Source organism: Lontra canadensis, unplaced genomic scaffold (assembly GCF_010015895.1).
Source record: "Lontra canadensis isolate GAN:19392208 unplaced genomic scaffold, GSC_riverotter_1.0 scaffold12, whole genome shotgun sequence".
NCBI lineage: Eukaryota > Metazoa > Chordata > Mammalia > Carnivora > Mustelidae > Lontra > Lontra canadensis.
Window position 1 is genome coordinate 23,041,432 of NW_022631006.1, and position 19,822 is coordinate 23,061,253.

General features: G+C 39.4%; 1 protein-coding gene across 8 annotated transcripts in view; it reads left to right on the forward strand.

Moving 5' to 3' along the window:
- MEIS2 (Meis homeobox 2) overlaps nucleotides 1-19,822 on the forward strand; it is a 206,284-nt gene that overhangs the window by 14,380 nt on the left and 172,082 nt on the right. For all 8 annotated transcript variants that reach the window (XM_032856887.1, XM_032856884.1, XM_032856886.1 and 5 more), the window contains one exon: nucleotides 1,886-2,000. In XM_032856887.1, coding sequence (XP_032712778.1) covers nucleotides 1,886-2,000 — 115 coding nt within the window. The remainder of the gene's footprint in view (nucleotides 1-1,885; nucleotides 2,001-19,822) is intronic.

Here is a 19,822-nt window from a genome sequence, read left to right on the forward strand (position 1 = left end):
TCTTTCTTTCTTTCTTTCTTTCTTTCTTTCTTTCTTTCTTTCTTTCTTTCTTTCTTTCTTTCTCCACGTAATTCTTCTAGCTCTTTATCTGATTACCATCCGGCAAACAGGTGACCCGAGGAGACTGCAAAGCTTGAAGAGCCCCTGTATTCTGTTTGCCTTTAGCTTGAAACTCTTGGAGTGGTTTCTAACTTTGATAAAAAGAGAAATCACAGGCATGACTTTGTCTTAATACAGGCAGCACAGAACCTTGATTTTCATTTTATTCGACTCCGTTCCCTAATCTCCTTTCTAAAACATAACCTCTAGAGATCTAAACCTGTGCTGTGTTTAGACGCCCAAGATTTGTGCTTCAGGTGTTCACTTGGAAATCTGTTGCTAGCCTGATGGCTGTGCCAGTAGCATGATTTGATATAGTTATTCCTGATCTATAGAGCTTTGGGTCATTTCGTCATCTCTCAAAAATGCTAACTAATAATTTGTAGTCAGTTTGTAGGGGGCCTGCAGAGGGGAAGAAAAAAAAGAAAAGGTGTTTTGGTGTTGTTGTTGTTCCAAATAAGAATAGTCCCTTATTTTGTCTCACCATGGTTTCTTGATTCTATTTTGATAAAATTTTATATTCTATATATATGTTAAAGTTGATATAGAAGAAAATGATAGACTGTTTTGTTTTTTTTTTCTGGATATACTATATAAAATGACAACATGGCAAGATTGCTTTCAGATGGTCAAGATGTTTGCATGCTGCCCATAGGAATGTCTGAATCCTTATTTACCAATTCTTGTGAGAAGAAATCGAGGACTTTGAGAGATTGATGTTGTTTTATTCTGCCCCCAACGAATCTCCCTGCACCCCCAATAAGAATTTGCTTGCCAGGAGATCTTCGGGCTTTAGTTGAAGTCATCACATGCAAGTGACAAGTGTACGCCTCTGGCCTTAAGGCTGGCCTGCTTCGTGTGCTGTTCTTACCCTCCGTTTCTGCCAGAGGAAATTCCATCTCTTGCCTGCCTTCATGTGGTGCTGATAAAGTCCTTCCTGTACATTAGAATTCCTGTTTTCCTTTAAGCAACAGCAGGGGATTGGGAATGATCAGGAAAGGGGAGGAGGAACAGGAGAAGAATACACTCAGCAAAGTAGCATGAGCTATAATTTCTCCGTTTGCCTCGCATACCCTCTGGAACAAGTCATTCTTCCAGGAAAGAAGCACTGCCCTGTGAATTTAAAGCTTCCATGGAGCTCACGTGGAAGTTTACATCCAGCTGGCTGACAGTTCATAGTTGTTTCATTTTGTTGGGTAATATCACTGTGTCTGTTGGTGGTATAATCAGTTGGTAATTTTCAGAGATCATTCAGGTTGGTTTAGTTCAATGCATCTGAAAGATCCAAAGGGTTGCCCCGTACTTTCTTGGATCTGTGGGTTTTTGTTTTTTGTTTTTTTTTTAAGGGAGTCAGTTGAGTTTTGGAGATGTTCTGTAATTAGCCTCCAAGAGTATTGGCCTCATTCTTGGAAGAGTGTGCCCCAATTAGGACACCAAGAGTAGAAATGACTTCTAGATTTGTGTTTTCCTAACTTTAAAGATTAACTTTATTGAGGTATAATTCATGTATAATGAAATGCTCCCCTTTGAAGCGTCTGTTTCAATGAGTTTAAACACATGTACACAGTGATGTAACTATCATCACCTCATCAAGATTCTAAAAGTTCTTACTTTTGGTACCTATTGCTGACAAGACAACATTCCATGGTATGGAATCTAAAGATGCCTCCTTCCACAAATACTCACATGTATACATTTTTTGTCTCCCTCTGCACCTTTCGTCTTGGCTCCTCACTTACGGCTGAAATGGTAACTGTGGAAAAATCTCTTGGCACCCTGACATCAGAATCCTGCTTCTTGGCGAGATCATGATGACGCAACCTCTACCCACTCAGCAGGCACCCCCGGGCCCTCCAGTGGGGGCCATGCTTCGCAGAGTGGAGACAACAGCAGTGAACAAGGTAAAGGGTCAAGCATTTTCCTTGTACAAAGTAGACACAACTAAAATAACTTCAGTATTTTATGATCTCAGTACATCTATCTCCCTGTAAACAGTAGAGTGGCAGGTTAGAGAGCTGCGATGTATTTGATGTATTTCCTCTGAATTTAACATTACTTTAAAAAAAAAGTTGAAGTGAGACGTCTAATCTTTAAGTAGACATTACAGTAACAATTGATTAGTTCTGCCAATTCTTTTACAAATTTGGTTATCTACACTTTACTTCTGCGTTTGAGTAAATAGAATGACAGGCCTACTTTGCTGCTATCATGCACTAGTTTGAATGATTCTATAAGCGGGATATTCTGTTTGTAGTATCAACCGTTGGAGTTCTCTGTCATCAAGCAAGGATGCCTCTATAAGCACATAAAATACCCAAGTCTTTTCTTACGAGCTCTAGAAGTACTGTGTGAATTTTATGTGGGATTTTATCTTGGGAAGTTAGATTTTGAAGTTCCTAGATTATTTGTCCCCATTTCTTTTTGGCTGACATGGTGACTTTCGTCACAAGCCATAAAAATTAGAATAATCCAAGGGCAAGGGGGATGTCAACTGCAGATGACAAGGAAGCCTAGGGTAATTTAGAATAAATTTTACCATTTAAAACTCACCTATTGCACAGAGAGCAATTACACATTGGTAGGGATGACTCTTCTATAGTTAAATCATAATTTAAAGGAAGATACATTACTGAATGTGGGCCAGGAAAGTGTATAGATTTTACTTTTTAATATTTTACGTTAGATGGTGTCTGATCTCCTAGGTCTATTTCATCTCTATTATGACTGTGTTTATGGCCACAATATTTAAGCATTAGACAGTCTTCCATGTGGAGGACAGTTTGACAGCTTGAGCTGTAGCCGTCTATGCCATTCAAAAGAGGGTGGTTGATGTAGGGTGAGTGCCTTGACTCCGAGTTTCTGGCCACGGGTTTTGGATTACGAGTATCCTAGAAGAGTATAGAAAGAAACTTCTCTTCTAGGATGCCATTAACGGTGATTAAGTCCAAACCAGAATCCGGATTATTTGCAACTGATACAGATGTGAAAACTGTTGGATGGTAAATTGTGGAAGAACTTGTGAATTGGATGTATTGAGGTTTATCTACTGTCTTTATGAGACCAGTTAGGCTGTACCTAAGAAAACCAAAGTGGAAGGCATTTTGGGGATGGCGTGGACCCCAATCCCGTGGATCTGCACAGCCATGGCTTAATTGCGGTTCCCTGGCATGGCGATGGACTTCTCGGGGTTCTTATATCTGGAAAGCTTTGGATGAGCCCACCTTCCTTACCACGTCTAACTGCTATAACACAAAGGGTGAGAGGTATCTATTAATAAAAACAAAACACCCTCAACATTGGACAAAAGAGGGAGGAAAAGAGAAGCAGGCTTAATGGTCTAATGAGGCTATCTTCCAAAGACTTGTTGTGTGTGAGGCTCGCTTTGACCTTTCACTTTGCTCAGGAGCCCAGCGCTTCATTTTTCACATTCTTGCAATTACGTTAACGCTTCAAGCATTTCTGACTCCAAGTCTGCTCGCAACACCAGGCATAACTCAACACTGTGAGTTTTTCTCCTCTCTGTAGATTCATTAACAGGTCACGAAGGTCCCAACTGAAATTTAAAACTGACTGGTTCTGTTGGGTTGGTTGAGTTATGGCAAGGGAGATAGCAGGAAAGGACCAGCGAGAAGGGGAGGGGGAGCGAGAAGACCCTGGGGTCTGGAGCTGGAAATCGTTGGCCGCAACAGGCAAGCCACGGAGTTTTATCATTTCGGGTAGTTTTGTTTTCTTGGTGGTGGTGGTCAGAAAAAGAGGAAAGTTCTGAGACACATACACTGGGTAAAAGAGAGGCCCACACACCCCTATGTTGTGGGTAGCTGCACCCACTTATCCCATGTTGAAGGATTTGATCCCTGCAGGATTTTGTTCCTTTTATCCTATCTCCGTGGGATTAAAGAATGGACATGGTAGCTTATGTGTGCGAGTACTAGGAAGTCAGTCATTTTATTGTATTAAAGTGTGAGGGGCAAAAACAAATTATGATTCCTATAAAATAGGGAATGTTTGGCATGGAGAATTTCCTACCTGGCTTATCACATCAGTGGTCCCCAAACACATGTCTGAGGGTATTGTTTGTTACCGCAGACTAAATTTGGAAGGCTGGGCTCGGAGGTATTTTGTCATACTCAGGCCTATGTTTGCCTTTTAAACATGTATTTAAGGCATTCTGAAATGTGGCCCACTGAATTGTCCAGAGTAGCTTTCTATGGGAAAGATTAATTATCTGCTGCAGGGCAAAGTCAACAGAGATATTGACTGAAATCACATATGCTTATCCTAGGTTAAATCTTAGGGTTGCTGTATAATGGGAAACCTAGGAGGGAAATTTATGTTCCTCATATTAAATATATCATAATGTTTCACTGGAAACCAAGTTCGTAGTTTAGAAAAGAGTTTTCTTGCGTATTCAGAATTTATTAGCACAACAGGCATATGGAAAACTGTAAAACGACTCAGTTTCAAAACAAATTATGATAAACAGAAAAAATAGGGATGAATTGTACTAAATACAATGTTTTCATACACATTTTAAATTAAACTTTAATAGCCATATGCTATAAAACAATACATGCATGTATGTTGCTTTATATTTTTTGTGACTATCTTTACTAAAATGATTCATACACGTCTTTACTTTGGAACCTAAAAATACCTCATTTTATGACTTGATAGTGAAAGAGCTACAGTTACACAGGTGAAAGGTCATCTTTTCCTCTCTAGTGTTTGTGCAACAAACCAAATAGAGAAAAAAAAATCAAATTTTAGAAATATTGTAAGAAACAAACTTGGTAAAATGTAAAACCTGACTTTACTCTGTCTTTCAAACAGCACATGCCTAGCAGTAAACTATATAAATATGAACCAGATTTTCATTCACTCTGATTTCTTTTGCTAAAAGCAGCCAAAGGGAGGGAGTTTGTCTTGTTAGTTACATTAGAATGAAGAAAGAAATCTGTTTTTTCAGAAACAGAATTAGGGTGCAGACTGGGGACTCTGGGGCAGTAACTGGCCCTCTTTGTGTCTGGCTTCCCATCAGTAAAATGGGGCTTGATAATAAGGCTTGGGGTCCCTAATTCTGTACCTGCTGAGTCAAAAGCTGCTTTGTATTTCATTGTGTATTTTGCCAGAGTAAAGACTAGGAAGCAGCCCCCTTGTTCATAGAGCACTTTGAGAGCCTCAGATGAAAGGCACAATATATGTACAAAGTATTATTATTATTGATGGGTTTGTGTAACTCCCATTAACGCTGATGGGAGTTACGCATGTGAATTGGCAAGAGAATAGACCCCTCAGTGTTTAGAGCACATGAAATTTACATTTTTTCCAGTGCTGTAATTGAGATGTTGACAAATTGGAGAATATTGATGAGCCTTTGTTTTAAGTATTTTGTGCCAAGTTTGTTTTATTTTTCCTGGTTTGAACAATGGTATGGGTTCAGCAGCAATGAATAAAAAGGGTAGAGTAAAGATAACTTTGTATTTCAATATTTTGATGTGCCAATATGAAATAAATTGTCTTAGGCAAATGGAATATGCTGTTTTAATCATTAGCTATGCATGAAAGAAAAATTGATGTTGACATCTTTGCTGCAAAATCGTTGTAATGGGGCCTTCCTTACAATTCATTTTTGTAAAATTCATTTTGTACATTTTGCAGCAATTGAACAATCCCTGCACTGTGAATAGGCAGGATTCCCAGAAATACCGAGACAGTTGGCCCAGTAACTGCTGAGCTCACACTGCACACCACACGCACGTTAACCATACTGTTGCCAGACCCAGTTTAACCTAAATACATTAACATACTAGCATGTATATGTCTCTAATCTTGCAGGACACAGGGCTGCACAAGCCAGCATAATTCCCCTCAACTCTGCCACCTACCAAACCCTTCCATTGATGTCTCCAACTATGATCCAGGCAATGAGACTATTATTTTAGAGCTGGATATTTATTTATATATTATGCAGTTCTTTACCAATCATGGCGGTGAAAATCTAAAAATACCCCTTTATATTGAATGTGTTTATAGGTAAATAAGCATCTAAAATAGTATTACACTTTTGACTTTATAATGTGTGCTATCGGTATAAAATAGATTTCTCCCCCACCAGAATATTCCAATTATACATTTAAAGGAGGGAGTAAAACCTCCAGCCTACCCACAGTGGATCCTGAATATGTTCTACTGGGATTTCTTATTCAGTCTAGGAAAACCCCGTCAATGGAATGTTTTCATAGTGGCGGCAATTTCTTTAAAATAACCCTAAATACAATATGACAGATGCCATCTGGCATAATCTTTTGCTAGTTGCTTTTAACTTTTATTTTTCCTAGAGCTAAGTTCATCCAAAACTGGTCACTCACTTTTAGGATAAGTAAATGATATTTCTTTTCCTTACTGTCTTCCTAATTGTATATAAAAAAAAAAATTCTTTGAGAATATAATTGATAACTGAACATTCCCACAGAAGAAGTTGTTGTATATAGAATATTTATGTTGCATTTTTTTCCTCTGCCGCTCCTCCTGCCCCAGTAAAGTCAAAAGAATACCATCCTTCAGCCATCAGCAAACATCCAAATAATTTCTATTGATTTTTTCAGGACTTTTTTAGAATAGTAACCATTAGAAATAAAATTAAACTCTTCTAATAAATAAACGCTCTAGGAGCATGTAATAGTACCCATAAATGCTTAAAAGCTTTCTATGATTGCTGTTAATTTTGAGTAATTTCTTCCTATATGTATCAACTTACTTGAAAAACCCAGAGTTGGGATTTCTAGATTTTTTTTTTAACTTAGTCATGTAAAGGGATGTCTCCTGATGCCAGTTAGAGTTTAATTTAGAGTAGTAATTAAACTTGAATACTGCCTCATAAACAAAAGATAAACAATAAACCAGCCACGTTCCCTGCTGTTTCATAGCTTTCTTTCCCAGATGTTTTAGCCTGATAATTTTTACACAGTGAACTACCTAACATGGAGTTTTGTGGACAGAGGTCGAAAATGAGTTTTTTTCTTTCTTTCTTTCTCTCTCTCTTTTTCCTTATTTTCTTTTTTCTTTTACTTTCTTTTTTCTTCCTTTCTTTCTTTCTTTCTTTCTTTCTTTCTTTCTTTCTTTCTTTCTTCTTCTTTTTTTTTTAGTAATCCTTTTTCCCTCCAAAAAGCAAAACGCAGAGGATTTTCCACTATTTAGATTTTCAACTATTCTGATAAAATAGATACTTAATGCAGATGTGCTATAAAGATAACTCTCTGGTTCTTCTTCTTGGATTTTTTTTTTTTTCTTCAGAACTTGTCATGAACGTCTTTCACACTTGGTGATGTAAAGGGGAACATATTTTTATTCAAGTAACATCTTGGTAATAAGTCAGAAAACACAGAGCTCGACAATGGAAAATGTTTCTTCTCACCCTTTCCCCCCCTGCGTGGCTCCCCCACGGCCAGCGTTACTCTATGGCTACACTCCTCGGAGGGCCACAAGGGTTTCTCTGTCCAGTTCTGGACCCTTCCACTATCAGCCATGATCTTTCTAATTGTCAGGTACTAGTCTGCCGTTCAATGCAGAAGCCATGTTATTTTCACTGGGTGGGGTAATTACTGAAAGCTGAGAATAGCTGCACTAAAGACACAGGGATACTTTCATGATCCCATTAGCATAAGAGTGGGTAAATTATTCATGCCAAGTGAGGATTCTATGGGGAAAAGTATAGTTAATGCACATAGTTTTTAAATGTATCCCTTTCTGCTCTGAGACTAAATTCTTGTTGGAATCAGTTCTCAGACATTTACGGGAAAGCTCTGGTGGCGTGTTAGACGCAGTTCATCTCTCTCTGTTTGCAGCGCTCTCAATAGAGACCATCTGGCAAAGATCCAGAAGGTGATTAAACAAAATGATCAGCTCTTGTTGCTGTGTTACATGTCCAATACTACGGATTAAAAAACATGACCCACGACAGTCACGCTAACGTCATGCTGCTCCCCCTCCCCCTCCCCGCTCCGTATAAGAATTCAGATGGTCCACAAATGTGTGTGCCATCTTTGTGTCCTTATGGCCCATAATCATGAACAGGTTGTGCAAATGGCTCTTTCTGCAGCACTGTCTGTTCCAGCAGCAAAGAAGAATTTCATATTAATTGGGTCAGTCTAATATTCATATTGACATGGGGAAAAATTACTAAAATTTATTCTTATAGCAGACAATGAATATGTGTGCTTTCTGCCATGAGGGAAGTGAAATCTGACAACTGGCTTGTGCAACTGATTAATTTTTCTTGAAACTGGAGAAAATCAAAGCAGGAAAAACTGTCATTCTCTGAAAACAGTGCACAACCCTTTGTAACTAAACAAAATGGATTGGGTAGGGGGTTTGGGGGGAGCTGGTGGAAATGAACTCTGGTTTTAATGCCATAATCAGGGATGAATTTACAGTGCCATTGAGAGGAGTCCTCCCTCCCCATAAACAAGCTGATAATCACAGGGAAGCTGACTTCCAATTAGCTTTTCCTTCCCTCACACAGATCAGGGTGTTTTTATGTCCTTCTTAAGCCATGGTATGTCACTACTGAGTTGGTACATCTCATGTCACATTCAAAAGTTTGGAAATAACGTGTTTTATTATGAGGAAATCCTGTTAATAAGCAAGGTAATATTCAACCAATCATTTCACGATTGAGTTAAGGTAAAAATGCCAAGATTTGTGACTAAGGGACAGATGTATCTTATCTTTGGGGGTTTGCACCAAATGCCAAGTAGAAATATAAATTGAACAAACCAGACATTGTGAGGAAGTGATTGAAGAAATATTGAGATGAAATCTTGGAATGAATTGTATATGTATATTTATAACAATGCTGTGAATTGCTTACATGCCACATTTGCATAAGCCTGAACTCTGATTTTTATTAAGGGGCAGTTTAATGTCTGTTAGTTAAGGCATTTAAAAAACAGTATTATTAAGAGGTTATTGAGATTATGCCTGACCATTTAATATTGTGGAAAGAGTCCTGTGACTAATACCATCGGCTGAATTTGAGCGCAAATATCAAGAAAAGATAAAGAATAAAGGCAGAAAGGAAAAAAAAAATCTTAAAACCCACTGTAAGTCATCATTGGTCCTTGTCCGCTCCCCTTTCCCAGGGAGGGTAAAGCAGTAGGTTAGAAATGCAGCTAGACATAGGACTCAGAGTCAGTGCAGTGTGGCAGATGAAAGGGACTTGTATAGCCTTGGGGGTCTTAAGGCTATTATAGGGCAACTCATGCTCTGTTATCATGCTGATTTTTCAATTGATTTTTGGCTGAACAGTACTTGTTGAAGCCCTCCAGAGCATCAAACACAGCCGTATGGTGCTATACATTGTAATACACGTGTTCTATTTTTCCCCTCATTGTCTTTACTTTGCTTCAGAAGAGTCTATAATGATGCCATGTTCTTTCCCCCCTTCCTCTTTCTTTCATATATTTCTGCCCTCAGAGAGTTTCTTGAAGTGCGTCTTGTTTTGTGGGAGAGGTGGGGGTGGGAGGGGTGATGGAGGAGGTGGGGAGGCATGACTGGTGGGAGAATTCGTCTTCCTCTGTTGACATTTGTTTTTATTTTGGCCTTTAGAAATATTCTGATGTCACAGAAGACAATAATAGAAACCCTTTTCATCTACCAAATTTATCCCTCGGTAGTTTTGAACTCCCTTTCCAATGACCGGCATGAAAACAACTCTGAGACTTCACCAAAATCTTCATTAAAATGAAAGGAAGCCATTTTAGTATAGCTTCTATATCCAGCAGTAAGGTCTGTCAGCTGGTGGAAAAGCTAGGTCTTGAAAAGGGAAATAATGGAGGGAAACAAAGAGAAAGGATGTTCCTGCCTCTCTTCTGCCTAGGGGATTCTTACTGATGGAAATCCAATGCTAATATCAACTTCTCTCTGAAGCCTGCCTGATTTGCCCAGATGTGGGCCAGTCCTGTTCTCTGTACCCCACGAGCACTTTCTAATTCGATCATGGCATCTTTCATAGTTTCCGTTTATGTTACAATTACTTGGTTCCTGGTTTTCTCTCTCTGCTTTTCCTTTGTAGGGATTATCATTTATTCCACCATCTAGCAATAGTAGGTCCACTTTTGGGGCACCTGGGTGGCTCAGTGGGTTAAAGCCTCTGCCTTCTGCTTAGGTCATGATCCCAGTGTTCTGGGATCAAGCCCCACATCAGGCTCTCTGCTCAGTGGGGGACCTGCTTCTCTCTGCCTCTCTGCCTACTTGTGATCTCTCTCTCTCTCTCTCTGTCAAATAAATAAATAAAATCTTAAAAAAAAATAGTAGGTCCACTTTTGAATCAATAAACAAATCTACAGATTTTTTTTAAGGTGGACACATTAATCAAAACCTTGTTCTTATTGACTCTGTGATGTGTACCTGCACATAAATGAGCTATTTTGAATATATTGATACATTTGATCAAACTCTGTTACATCCTTGAGAGATAGTAAAAATTGTTTTCTTTTACCGACATTTTGTCATATATAACACTGCCTTAGGTAAGTCAATGGACCCACAACTCAAACTTAGAATATTTTGGTTATCCGTACATTCGTAAACTTTAGATTCTTATTCTAAGCAGTATTTTACGATAACACTTAAAATAGGATTGGTCTTATTTGCTCTTAATGTTCTCTTAAATTACACACATATAGTCAGAATTTGGAGATGGCATTTCCTTTCATTATGTTATTTATCTTTACGAAAGAAAGTGTATAGATAGGTCTTTAAAGTAATGGCAAACCTAATAAGGGAAATTGCTTAATGTGGTGAATGGTTTCCCATGATTAACTCAGGGTCCATTTGCTTGGACTCCTTGTTTAGGATGAGGTTGACCTTGGGGGAAGTCACTGGTTTCATAGACAGGTAAAGAGTCTGGAAGTAATTCTTGAATTTTAGACCCCACATGCTTTTGTTGATTTTCTACATATGTCGCCCCATTTTTTTTCATAATTTGCTTTTGAGCAAGTGTAATTATTTTGGAGGATGCAAGAAAAACCTGGTAGGGAGTGCTTTCTCGTCTGCTTGAGGTTCTGTCTAGAATCTTGGACTGTGAGTCAAGAGGCCTGGGCTCTAAGTTCAGGGTTATATGGGAAAGGGCAGAGTTCAGAGGCAGAGAGACGTGGGCTCACATCCCGGTTTTACAATATCTGCTAGATTCAGTTTCTCCATCTGCAAAGTGGGGGGAAAACTACTTGGCCTCTGCGTTGTCCCTGAGATTATACTGAGATTTCATGTGTCAAGAGTATAACGTTGGCTGGAAACAGTGATTATTAGCTCCTTGACCTCCCTGTTCCCCTGCCTAATGCTGACATTAATTAGCTCTGTGGTCTTGGATGAATCTCTTAACTGTTTTTGGACTTTTGCTCATCTGTAAAATAGGACTGAATCAGGCAGTCTTTGATTTTATTTTTTGTTGAAGTGTAATTGACGGCACAACGTTACATTAATTTCAGGTGTACGACCCAGTGAATGGACAGTTCTATACATCATGCAATACTCACTTCAGGTTCCAGGAATCTAATGTTTACATTCATGGGTCTTATTTTTTATTTGTGCATTTTATCTTTAAACAGAGAGAGAAGCTGCAGAGTTTTGTTTGTTTGCTTATTTATTTGTTGGGGTGGAATGTATTTTTAGTTCCTTGATTTCACAGGTTAGTTGTAATATGTAGTGAGATAATATTTTTGTTTCTTGCTTTTGTTTACCAGGAGAGCTTTTTTCCTTCTCAGTTCACCGAGAAAATAACTGGGCTTTAGAACTTATTTTCTGAGGATGGGAGAAAGTTACAATTTAGGAGTAGGATACCTAAGGTGTTGATATATTAATATCAGATGACTGTACAGTCAGTTAAGAATGAAGTGTATTTTGTAAACACAAAGCAACTTCTCCATTATCTAATCAATTAGACCCCCTCTGTTGGAATTTCTGTACTTCACAAGCACAACAATACTACATGATAATCAGTACAATGGCTGACACTGTACCTTCTCCTGAAATATATTCCAAATCATTCCAAAAGGTCTAAATAATTTTCAGGAGCATTTTAAAGTTAAGTATATTTTACTGGGTTCTAATGATTTTAGACTGGTAATTTATACAAGATGTAGCTGATTACCCTCTAGTCAGAATATTTGCCGAGGCAAAATACTGGTTCCCCACCCTCACTGCCTGTTAGAGATGTTACTCTTGCCTCAGAACCAAACATTCATTTTTTTTTAAGACTGAAGATTTACAAAAGTAGACTAAGAGTGTAAAATTTCATATTTTTTTCTTCCAACTCACATTTGTAATAAATGCCATCCGCTAAAATAAAACCTCCAAAATTTCTATGTACTAAATGTGAGTGATGAAGAAAAGTTGCTAAGTCAGAGATTATTAAAAACCTGTCCAATCTACCTCGCTGGTGTCCTTTTATGACGAAGTGTTGGGCACTGGGGCTACTCTGTAGGTCCATGCACCTGTCTGGAGGCAGGAAGCTCTCACTCCCAAGACCTTTTCTAAATACGTGCTGCTTAAATTCATTGTATGAAGCTCTTCGTTGAGCAAGACACTCTGGGAATAAAAATGTGAAATTTACAAGGATCCTTGCTTTCAATAATTGACCATCTCCCAGGCAGGAGGCACCCTGTCCAGTATATAAATAACTCTTAGGCAAGGCAGATAGTCAGTTTGGGGGCGTGGATGACGGAAGGCTCCTTGGCATAGAGACAGTGCGTGGTGTAGAGAGAATGTCAGTTCTGGAAGCAGGCAGGTAGCTCAGAACGCTCATCTCTGCCCTGCCGCTTCGAAGCAGTGATCTCCCTCCATGTTAGCTTCTTCACCTGTAAAATGGGAATGATAACTAACTCAACAGGGTGGTTGTGAGGACTCAAGGAAACATTGGCTTTTTAAAAGTCGAGGTTGGTGACTAATGGAGGCATCCCCCAAAATATTCTCTTCCTTCGACATTGATTGACCATACAATTAGTGCCAAGCCCTGTCCTAGCTGCCAGAGATACCAAGCCGGTAAGATGCGGTTCCTCTTCCCTTTATACTCATTAGTACTCAGAAATGTAAACAGGTAAATGGACGTGCTACTAACAGTGCATGTAGCATACAAGTTGTAAGGTGTTCTAGAAGAGGGAGTAATTAATTCTGTTGGAAATACCTGAGGAAGGCTTCCCAGAAGCGGGGATGTTTTGAGAGGTTCTGATGGCCTTCAGCAGGTATTTCAGGTGAGCAAGGTAGAGAGGTTATAGGGAACAGATGGAGGCCAGGTGGAGTCTTGGAAGTGTGAAGCAATATGGTGCGTTCAGACCCATGGCCGGACATTGCTGTCGTATGAGAGAATGCACGGGGGAAGAGGTGGCTGGAGAGGCCATTAGGGGCGGTAAGTGAAGATCCTTGTTTACCACACTAAGAAGCTTATACTTAATCCCGTGGAGGGCTCTTTACCAAACTTTCCTGGTAATAAGCAGCTCCTACGGGCCCTGTAAATACGCATTCCCAGGCAGACCTCAGCCATACAGAATTTAGGCTCTTGACTGGGGGTCCTGGGAATCTGAATATTTAATCTACGCCCCAGGGCAACCTTGCTCTGGGAAGTGGGGGAGCCCATTAAAGTAACTTAAGCAAAAAGGAATGGCAGGGAGATTTATGTTTCTGTAAAAGCTCTTATAGAAGCAAGAGAGTACGTTGGAGGGAAACAAGACTAAATACGTACTAAGGGTTCCTAGTCCAGAAGACAGATGAGGACCGAGTTAAGGCAGTGGCTGTAGGAGACGGAGGGGAGAGGACGATGGAGAGATGACAGGTAGGACAGACAAAAAACGACAGAGTCCAAAATAACTTGCCAGCCCCTCTCCTGCGGTGAAGGTGCCACAATCTAGATAGTCTTCTTTTTCCCTGCCGTGAGTTTCAAAGTACAGACATCCATCTGCCGGGGGACAAAAGGAGGTCAATAATTGCATTTGCACACATAAAGTTGTTGAAGTAGAAATTTGTGATGCATGTCAGGTGCATAATGATTCTTTGGGGGTCGCAGAGTGTTTATAGGCAGTTAAACCACATTATGGTTAAAGACAGGGCCCCTGACATTGCCTGCTTCCCTTTAAATCCTCACTTCTGTCACCAGTCATGGGGGAGCCTCTAATCCTCCACTTAGTATCTGTGAAATGGGCATAATAAATAATCTCTCACAGATTTGGGGTGGCTACAGATGAAATGATGACTTATGTAGAATGACAGTAATTTCATGCTTGGTTTGTAGTTAATAAAACATTATACCTATTTTTTATTTAGAGGTTGCTTTTAAAGGAACTTCTTTTTTTCCTCCTGGAATAAATAATTAAATAATTATAAATTAAAAAGCTGAGCACTGACCCTGTGCTATTGCCATCATGGCGAGGAACCTAAAAATGAAATCCTGCATTTATATCTAGGAAGTAATAGCTGTGGAAAGGAAGCTGGAAGAACAGCTACTTGCTGTAAGCCCTCTACCAACTGCAGACACATCTAGTTAGGAGTAAATTCCTTTTTCAGAAGTCCTATTGCACCATTTTTGAGTCTCTCTTCTGACAATCAGGTTTTCTCTGCCGTAGTCATTGGTGGCTTGACTTATTTATTTTCCTGTTTGGAAGATTGTTGAGGACAATTTCCTTGTCTTAGACATCTTCCCCTTCAGGTCCCACTCCCCTCCCCCACCCCATGTGCTAATAACATAGGAGACCTTCAATAATTGTTATTATTTTATTTTTTGAAAGGAGGATTGGGTCCATATTATGAAGGACATTGAATAGTCAGCTGGCTGGGGGTTTGTGCTTGATCTAGTAGGTAATAGGGACCCATTGAAGATTTTTGAATGGGGGTAGTGACATAATCGCCTTCCTTTTGAATGCCAATGATGAATTCTCCATGTCTTCCACTGTCAAAATAGTAGAGCCATATACTTGCCTGTAATACTGTCTGTTTGAAAAAGCGGATATTCTTTGAATGAAGAAGCAAATTTTAAATAGCTTTGAAAAAAGAAAAACTTCAACATTCTCTCTAAAGTAATTTAAGCACTTAAATTATTGTGATTCGCAAGGTCTCATGTATGTAAACTCTTTCTGGAAATGTATACAGGAATATATTTTTGTAAAATTTTTTTTAGTGTTATAATTATTAACAACAGGATTGTGTAAATATATCTCCTTCAATATTTGGAGAAACAATTTCAAGGATATTTAAATAGACATTACTTAAGGGAAAAAAAAAGGACTTTGCAGTTAGATTGAAAGCAGGAGTAGAGCAGGGTTTACTCTAGTATGGGAATTTTCAGATCCTCTAGTTGGCTAATGTGCCTTTTAAGTCCACACGAGGTAGAACTCAGATCTTCTCAGACTCACTTACCAGCAGAAACCCTTTTGTGTATCATCTCTGGAGACCAGTCTCACTTGGAACACATTCTGGAACATAGTCCTCAACTGCTTCTTTCATTGAAGTATTTTCAGATAGGATTTAATATCCTACAGAGTCTTCCTATATCTTGTATTTAAGAGGTAGATCGACATGGGCTCAGGATCAATTTTCAGTTGTATAAAAGGCAATTTCCTCTAAGGAGAGCAGTATCATGGGGTTCAGCTCGACCTGCTCAGAATGTTCTGGTAACCCAGCCATCTTTGTAGTTATACTTCATTGTATTAATCAAAGAAAGTGCCAATGAATATCTTTTGAGTGCTTGATTCAATACAAGCACTTATGGTTACACTCTCAACAACTTATAAATGGCAATCCCAACAGAATCCAGTTATGAATTACATTAATACTTGGCTTGATAATTAGCATATGACATACTTTCCTTCCTCAAAAGTAAACTTTTTTTTTTTCTTTTTTAAAGTGGCCACTGAGTTGGAGGCTGGATGGTAAAACCATGGAGGGGGGAAGAGAGGAGGAGAGAAAACCATCTTTCCTCATTTGAGAGTGGATGGCTTAGGCCCCACTTGCTTCGTGGTGAGCTATGGACAGAACATACTGTCCATTGGGAAATTTCTGGGAATCAGAGCTGCCAAACCCAACATGTCTACATCTCACTGTTCTGGGATTTCGAGTTCAGCAGACTGTTAAAACTGGTTGCCACTAGGCAGGTGTTGCATCTACTGGAAGTAAATTTTTCCCTAACTCTTCCTTATTGTTAGAGGGTGCTGGGAGACTTTCATGTTCGGGGGCATTCAGAAGTTCCAGAATTTTGATCCTTTTTGATCATCAAGTGAGGGGAAAGCCTTTTGTATTCATACATTCTACTCCTGAGCATTGTGATGATTACCCACATGAGTATGTCATCCCCTTTGGGGGCTGTAGGAGAAAGAATTAGGTTAGGCACCCCTTGGCTCTCCACCTTTTGAAATGATCAAGAAGAAGCTAGTAGTACAACTAAGCCTATCATTGCAGTATGGTGAGAAAAAGCCCGATTTTGTCTTGTTTGTAAAGGAGTTTTTCTACAAGATTTTGTTTATAGCAATTCACTCAGAAAATTACGACAGCTCTAAAGGATGTCCTCTTTATTATTTTTTTTAATAATTTTATAAGTGGCTGGCAGAGGCAGAGGCAGGCTCCCCACTGAGCAGGGAGCCCGATCTGGGACTCCATCCCAGGATCCTGGGATCATGACCTGAGCAGAAGGCAGACGATTAACTGGTTGAGCCACCCAGGTGTCCTGGATGTCCTCATTTTATAGATAGAAACATGAACATATTTGGAGAGCCAATGATCTTTAATATTATTAGGCAACTTACAAACCTGAGAGTAGAAATAGGGGTTTACTCCTCTTTATCCATCCAGATTTCAGTGCTTCTACACAAATTAGCTATATATCCTAGCATAGTTATCAGCCACTTAATGGAGTTTTCTCTATATTTCTTATTCTATTTGGAATTCTAGTTGCTTCTTTTCTGCCAGTATAAAGCATGAGTTGCTTTCAGCTGGCAAAAAAAAAAAAAAAAAAGACTCTGGCTGAAATCAAATGACAGTGAAAAGTAATGTGTCAGACTTTGTAAAAATCGGTATTCTCACACATTGCTGTATTGCTCCCTATGCTGGACATTTAAGACAGAAATATCAGGGGAGCTTCCCATTGAATGTTGTCAGGGACCCCTTGAAACCTGCTGGCTTATAAGTGAGTAGTGAAAACCCTGAGTTCATGGACATCTTCTTGCCCCACATAGCATCACTCTAGAGACTGTAATCAGAGTCTGTGATGTTTTAACTTTGTCATTTGCATGGATATACTTTTTTTTCATACTTAGTTTTTTAATTTAATTTTTAATTTTTTTTTTAAGATTTTGTTTATTAGAGAGAGAGTGAGCATGAGGGGGGAGGCAGAGGGAGAAGGAGAAGCAGACTCCCTGCTAAGCAGGGAGCCCAATGTGGGTCTTGATCCCAGGACCCCAGGATCATGACCTGAGCTGAAGGCAGACACTTAACTGACTGAACCACCCAGGTGCTCCAATGTACTTTTTAAAAACTTTTTTAAAAACTTTTTACTTGCTTAAACTTTCTGGCCTCCTTATTCGTCCTGTCATCTGATCACATTTGCTGAGTTTTTAACAGTACCTTTGATAGCAGGAGGTAAGGAAAACAACAGTTGAGAAATCACTCTTGTTTATGGGGGCACTTACCTACTGCTTGCTCAGTAGATGAGTTCTTGCTATCGCCTTCACGCTAGCTGCACCCATTGGTGGTGGAAAATAGACACTGGTGGAACAAGTCATTGTTTTGGTTTGACAGCTGGTTTGTAGCTAATAGTATGTAGTGATTTAGTAGATGCTGTTAACATTGACTTAAGGTTTAATTCCTCGTTAGGATTATTAGCACCCAAAATGGTTGAATTTGTCAAAGCGTCAGTCACCAAATCTGTGACACATTCTTCAGAATTGAGTAGGGATTCAAGAAACCAGGTACAAGGTTATGCCTGGAAATCCTGCCAGAGAGAAATGAGCGCTCAGAGTTCAAAAGTTTGTAACTTTGTTTGTAAGAGCATGGGATTAGCCCTTGGTCTGAATCCTACCTCCCACACCTGGTGTGATCTTAGGTGATTTATTTAACTTCTCTAAACTTGATCTCCTCATTTATAAAATGAAGATTGTCACACCTGCAGAGAAATGATGTGAGACTTAGATTAGATAATGTATTTGAAGCTCTAGGTGTAGACTAGATGGGAATAATAATAATAATAATAGAAGAAGAAAGAGGAGGAGGAACATATGATCATTGACTCTTCATTAGTTTTGGTTCCATAACTTGAATTTTAAGATGGCATCACTTTCTGTGTATTCTTTCTTCAGGATACAGTACAATGTGATTTCTAAAATATGAGAATAATAGCTTCAGATACTTTGCTTCTCTATTCTACCCTGGTCCTTGTCCTCTTACACAGACATACAGAGACAGAGTTTGCAGGCCAAGGAGCCTCAGGAAAGGATAAAAATTTAGGAGAAGCATGAGGCCAGAATTCTCTCGTTTCTTGTAGACCATGCCTTGGTGATAAGTCACATACTGTCCCACTCTCCTTTCTGGCACTTTCAAATCATTATTGTCTACCTAAAGGCCAGAATGGGGTGAGTTCAGCCTCCCAGAATCTGAATGGAGCTCTTCCAGTTAGCTCCTCGAAGCCCAGAATGAGGTGGCTTGATGAGGCCCTGGTTACAGGCTCAGAATCCAGAGAGGGAGAGCCTGGGCAAGGTTCTAGTCCTAACTTACCTGCAGCCCAGCTCCTTACCTCAGAAGGGAGTTTGGTGGAATGCATGAGGTGAAAATGTATGCCTGGCATGTAATAACCATCCGTTTTGGTGTTGGTTGTTGATAATATTGTTACCTCTTTAAGCTCTCACAGACTCACCTCCCATCTCTGTCTGATGAGGATGTTAGGGGACTCCTGGGCCTTTTCCAGCTCTGGTGTGCTCTCTGAATTTTTAAATAATATCACTCAAAATCCAGATTACATCTGCAGAGTGGTACCTTACATTTAGTGTTACCTTTTTGTTTGTCAATCCATTCTTTTGTTTTTTCTTTTTTAAGATTTTATTTATTTGACAGAGAGATCACAAGTAGGCAGAGAGGCAGGCAGAGAGAGAGAAGGGGAAGCAGACTCCTCATGGAGCAGAGAGCTGGATGCTGGGCTTGATCCCAGGACCCGGAGATCCTGACTGGAGCCGAAGACAGAGGTTCAACCCACTGAGCCACCCAGGCACCCCTGTCAATCTGTTCTTACCTAACCTTTCATTTGATTCCCCCAAATCTCTCAGGTTTATTTCCGTTTCCTGGATGAGGTGGTGTGGTCTGGGAGAGGTTCCATTACTTGCCTGTTACCATAGCTAAAGGAAGCAAAAGAACGAAGACAGGCCATTTAATTTTTTTTTTTTTCACGTTCTTTACCTGCAAAGTATGTTTTGCATAAAAAGGCACTTGGTTCATAAACGGTGTAAAATTTAATGAAGGCAACTGACTGTCCTGAGAAAGTCATTAACCCCCACCATGTCATCTCTCTAATCAAAAGGCTGCCACCCTTCTATTATTTCTTTATTACAACATTTTATTTTTATTTCTTCAACTTAGATGGGAAGCTGAGTGCTCATATGCCACTTGTTAAAGATTTTAAATCAGTGATTTATGCTTTGAAAAAATAATTTCTTTTCCATCTTTTTCTTTTTTTCCCCCCATTATGCTGGTCAGATCT